General features: G+C 43.1%; 1 protein-coding gene across 7 annotated transcripts in view; it reads right to left on the reverse strand.

Moving 5' to 3' along the window:
• The window catches only part of LOC108302951 (transmembrane protein 14C), a 110,730-nt gene that overhangs the window by 89,582 nt on the left and 15,309 nt on the right, over window positions 1–5,839 (reverse strand). For 3 of the 7 annotated variants that reach the window (XM_017526706.2, XM_017526701.2, XM_017526703.2), the window contains exon 5: window positions 4,797–4,887. In XM_017526706.2, coding sequence (XP_017382195.1) covers window positions 4,797–4,887 — 91 coding nt within the window. Of the gene's footprint in view, window positions 1–3,056; window positions 3,574–4,506; window positions 4,572–4,796; window positions 4,888–5,839 lie in introns of those variants that run through there. The other 4 variants (XM_037737850.1, XM_037737844.1, XM_037737845.1 and 1 more) reach the window with 3 other exon arrangements.

Here is a 5,839-nt window from a genome sequence, read left to right on the forward strand (position 1 = left end):
ATCTCTTGACCTTGTGATCCACCCGCCTCGGCCTACCAAAGTGCTGGGATTACAGGCTTGAGCCACCGCGCCCGGCCAGTTTATGAAAATATTAATCAGAAAGTAGAGTTCCCATATGCCCCTTTATCTCCCCCTCCCGAATTTTCCCTATTATCAAAATCTTGCATTCATGTAGATCATTCATTACAACTGATAAGCCAGTATTGATACATTGTTATTAACTAAAGTTCACAGTTTATATTAGGGTTCACGCTTTGTGTTGTACACTATGGGTTTTGAAAAAATACATAAGGACATGTATACACCATTATAGTATCATAGGAATCCTTTCACTCCCTCAAAATCCTGTCCTCTCCCTATTCATCCTTCCCTATCTTGCCCTGAACCTCTGGCCACCACTGACCTCGTTACTGTCTCCATAGTTCTTCTTTTTCCAGAATCACCTGGGGTCAGGAGTTCGAGACCAGCCTGGCCAACATGGTGAAACCCCATCTCTACTAATACAAAAACATTAGGTGGGTGTGTTGGCGCATGCCTGTAAACCTAGCTACTCAGGAGGCTGAGACAGGAGGATCACTTGAACCCGGGAGGCGGAAGTTGCAGTGAGCCAAGATCGTGCTATTACACTACAGACTGGGCGACGAGCAAAACTCCGTCTGCAAAAATAAAAAAAAAATAAAAGAAACTGCCAAACTGTCCTCCAAAGTATCTGTACCATTTTGTATTTCCTGCGGCAATGAACGAGAGATCCTGCTGTTCCAAATCCACACCAGTGTTTGGTGGCATCAGTGTTTTGGATTTTGGTCATAATTTAGGTGTGTAGTGGCATCTCACTGCTATTATATGCACAATCTAATGACATGATGTGGAGCATCTTTTCATCTGCATTGCCATCTGTCTGTCTTCTTTGGTGAGGTATCTGTTCAGATCTTTGGCCCACCTTTAAATTGGGTTATTTTCTGACTATTGAGTTTCTTCTTTTCTTTCTTTCTTTTTGAGACAGAGCCTCACTCTGTCGCCAGGTGCCAGGCTGGAGTGCAGTGCTGCGATCTCGTAGTACAACCTCCGCCTCCCAGGTTCAAGCAATTCTCCTGCCTCAGCCTCCCAAGTAGCTGGGACTACAGGCGCACACCACCATGCCCAGCTAATTTTGTATTTTAGTGGAGACGGGGTTTCACTATGTTGGCCAGGATGGTCTCGATCTCTTGACCGCATGATCCACCAGCCTTGGCCTCCCAAAGTGCTGGGATTAATATCAAAGGCCTCAGGTGATCCTCCCAAAGTGCTGGGATTACAGACGTGAGACATCACTCCCAGCTATCAGAGGCATTAAACAAGACAGTTCTATCAGAAGGGGAATGGTAAACTAAATAGTAAACATCAGCACAACTTAAAGCCATTAAAAAGAATTAGATCTCTAAGAAAAGAGTTGAACCCAGATGTGCTACAGTTTCATGCCTTTGAGGCACTGTATGTATTGCTCCCTCTACCTGAGACATTTGTCCCTATCCTTGTCTATGAATTACTCATAGGCAACTGACAAAAGTTCATGTCAACTGACTGACTCAGGAATCAATTGACAAGACTCAGTTTAACTATTGGTTCCTTTGTGCAGCCTCCCTTGACTCCCTAAACAGAAAAGCCCACTCCCCTCCTTGATGCCCCCACAGTAATATGGATCCACCTTCATTACACTTATTTCTATATTGCCTTTGTTTAGATGTCTGCCTCTTCCACTAGGCTCCAGAAAGGCAAGCACCATGGCTAGTTCCTTGCACTGCTAGGACCCAGCACAACCCTTAGGACAATAAATACTCAGGAATCTTTGCAGAGAAGCGAGGACGAGGGGACTTGGTAAGGGCTATGAAGACCTCCTGCCTCCATCCTCCTCCTGCCTCCTCCTGCCTCCATCCTAGAATTTTCTAGGCTGATGGCTTGGAACCAAATAGTCACACAGGAATCTACTGGCACCTAAACTAATTCCCACTTTCAGGGAACCTTGTCATTCAGGATCCAGGTCCTCCTCTAGGACCGAAGGTGGCAAAATGTGTGCCCTTTGGAAACACTCCATGATACATGAAGAAAGGGCCAAAGTCACAATTCAAAATCTTAGCTGTGGAAGCCTGGGAGGATGGTGGGTTTGGATGCTCTATGGCCTTCTGATGCCTCTACCACTGCAATACAAGTGTCTTTAATTGTCCAGTGTCCTATAAAAAAGGATGGAAAACTAGAACACTTTCAAGGGGCTTATGCAAATATGTAAAGTGGCTGAATTATACTTTAAACTCAACCGATATCAGTTAGGGTAGATCAGTAGCAAATATCCTTACCTTTTTAAAGAAGGAATGAAAACTAAAGCAAGGGGTACCAGATTGAGTTAATTCCTCATGCTGAAACAAAAATAAAGTGAACCAAAAATACACCAGTGTTCAGTTAATGTGTCCAATGTGGAGGCCAAACTACTAGGTGATTCAAGCTCTAGGTGGGTGTTCTAATTAATAACAACCAAAAAAAAACACTGGTTTTTTTTTTTTTTTTTTTTTTTTGCTACACAGTCCTAATCTTAGAAATCCTCAGTGGCCAGGTACGGTGGCTCATGCTTATTACCCCAGCACTCTGGGAGGCCAAGAGAGAGGATCGCTTGAGGGAAGGGGTTACCAGTCTGGACAACACAGCAGGACGCTATCTCTACAAAAAGTAAAACAAATAAGCCAGGCATGCTGACAAGCGACAGTAGTACCAGCTACTCAGGCGGCTGAGGTGGAATGATTGAACCCAAGAGTTCGAGGCCACAGAGAGATATGATTGCACCACTACCCTCTAGCCTAGGCAACAGAGAAAGACATTGTCTCTTAAAAAAAAAAAAAAATCCTCAGAGATCATTTTTGAAAGAAGCTTCAATGCAATGTACAATCAAGTATCTTTCCTTGGTCCTTAAATTACTCAAAATAGGTAATTCCTAAATATTAACAAAATACTTTCATGTTTCTAAATCTTGCTAGCAACATCTCATTCTATGAACTAGACAGCTCTGGCAATGAAGACACCACAGGAAGTATTACTTATAGTAAACCATATTTTCATTGATATTTCATTTAACATAATTTCAAAGTCAGTCTATGCTTTAAGACAGGCAAAAGAACAGATATTCTAAATCTCATAAGAGAGTTTTTCACACTGTTCCTCTGAGCAGGGAATGGGGTTTCAGGGTTCTCAATGACAACACCTAACATTTTAACATGGAGATTTACCAGTAGATACAGAAAGCAATAACATCACTATACAAGAATCGATCTCTATGAGGGTCTCAATAAGCTTGTGGTACATACTCACCACCTCTGTAGGGTTGTAATGATAACGACCGATTTTCCACTCCTCTGCCAAATTTGGTGTCTTTTTTTTTTTTTTAGGCAAAATGTCAAAAATGCAAAAAATATCCCTTATTTCTCTTAATACATTGAAAATAGTGGAAGATTCAGATTTGAATTCTTCATGAGTCCAGCTTGGAACACGACTTCTACTCATCATATTTCCATCAACATACGAACTCCAACTTTGGCGACTACCAGCAAACTGTTCAAAAGAAACAGAAAACGTCAAGTAAAGGACAGAACAGGCAGCTACGTTTTTAAGGAACTAAACTCTGCAGGTTCGTCACAACTGCGTGGGGGAGGAGGTACTAAGGCAAGAGTGGTCACAGGTAAAATTTCCATCCCTGGAGGAACCAGAGAAAAGCATGCCAAGGAACAGTATCACTCTGAGGTCTTAAAATAGCACACATGAGCTGGATCCTAATGCAACTGCCAATAATTTGAAGAAACAGAGGCAAGAGAGAGCAAGGCTGCCCCACCACACAGAGCTAATTAATGGTAGAACCTAAAGCCTCTTAGTTTACTGCCCTTGATCTAGCTCCACACTGACTCTTTTGCTTCAGGTATAAAACATTACACTGGCAGCATCACGATCATGATCAAAGTAGAGGGATGTAATCTTTCTCCAAAATAGGCTTTTTAAAATTCCCCTGCCTTTAGGATGTCTTTAGCATACTTAACAACTGAATTTTTTTTTTTTTTGAGATGGAGTCTCACTCTGTTGCCCAGGCTGGAGTGCAGTAGCACGATTTCAGCTCACTGCAACCTCCGCCTCCTCAGTTCAAGTGACTCTCCTTCCTCAGCCTCCTGAGTAGCTGGGATTACAGGCATGCACCACCACACCCAGCTTATTTTTGTATTTTTCATAGAGACGGGGTTTCACCTTGCTGGCCAGGCTGGTCTCGAACTCCTGACTTCAAGTGATCCAACCGCCTCGGCCACCCAAAGTGCTGGGATTACAGGTGCAAGTCACTATGCCTGGCCTACAACTGAATTTTCTAAAACTCACAATTTGGTTTAGGTTTTATAATCAAAATTAGAAAACAGGATTCAATCAAAATTCCCTTTCAGCAAAATTTTCTATAAAAAGTCACCTATACATCTAAGAAATATGGGACCCCCCCCACACATCCACCTCAAGTCACACAAAAGGCTGCAGTCATGGCTTCACACTAAAACTTCGGCCACCATAGGGAGGAGCTAGGATGGACCAGAGAACAAATACAAGAACAAAGCCATTTTCACAGTGAATGGATATACTCATGCCATTTTGACATTAAACCAACTATTGCTTTTGAAGCATTTTCTACTAGTGTATAAATCAAATGTCAGTTAATGCATGGTATCAGATATCCTAAAACGAGTAAAGTTTTGAACGCACAAAGTATCCTAGGCAATAAAGAATAATAATAGAATAGAAAGTACCTGGCACCTGCGATTAAACCTACAGGCATGACTTTTCCATGGTAGTAGGATCTCAGTGCCATAACACTAGCAAAGGTACCAGATGTAGCGGCTGAAAAAGATACAAAGAAGGGTGAAAACTCATTACATCTTCTACGCAGGGGAATCAGAAGTGGGCCAAGCCCCACTTATCTCTCCAGGCTCACACCTCATCCTATGCTCATTCCTCCTGCCCCAGGCAGGGGAAGATTACTGGCTGCCCACATCCTATGGATCCAATTACCAATATTGGTCAAATAGGGCCCTTCAAAGCCTGCCTGCCCTTCTGGCCTCAACTCTTACTTACCACTCATCTTCTGCAAAACCCACTTCAGCCATCAATGTGTTAGTTTTCTCCAAAATGCTGCTGTTTTTCATGCCATGCAGACACTATTTCCTCTACCCTGCACACAATTCCCACTGGCCATCTGTCAAAGCACCTACTACATGTCAAGCACTGTAATAGGTGCTGAAGAATACAAAGGTAATCGAAACTGTCTTTGCCCTTTTACAATGCTTCAGGTCTGATGGGACAGACTTTAAAGAAACACACAAAGAAAAAGAAAAGTACAACTTGTGCTTCAGGTATAATTGATGCTACACAAAAAAACATAACAAGGGGATCAACCTACTCAGGGAGATCATGCAAGGCTTAGCCAAGGAAGGGAAGATTGGCTGAGATCTGAAATTACAGCAGGAGTTAATGAGCTGAAGGATGGGAAGGCCCATTCCAGGCAGAGGGGACAGTATGTATATGCAGAGGCCCCGGAATGAGAGGGAGCACACCACATTCACCCTAAAAGGCCACTGTGGCACAGAAGTCAAGATGCAGCTTGTGAGGAGGAGGTGCCTGATGACATGGAGGCTTGAAGGCCATACTAGGGATTGGGTTTTCATTGTAAGAGCAATGAGAAGTTATTAAAGAATACTAAAGCCGGGCACGGTGGCTCAAGCCTGTAATCCCAGCACTTTGGGAGGCCGAGGCGGGTGGATCACAAGGTCAAGAGATCGAGACCATCCTGGTC

The sequence above is a fragment of the Cebus imitator genome, unplaced genomic scaffold (assembly GCF_001604975.1).
Source record: "Cebus imitator isolate Cc_AM_T3 unplaced genomic scaffold, Cebus_imitator-1.0 Scaffold43, whole genome shotgun sequence".
In the NCBI taxonomy this organism is placed as follows: Eukaryota; Metazoa; Chordata; class Mammalia; order Primates; family Cebidae; genus Cebus; species Cebus imitator.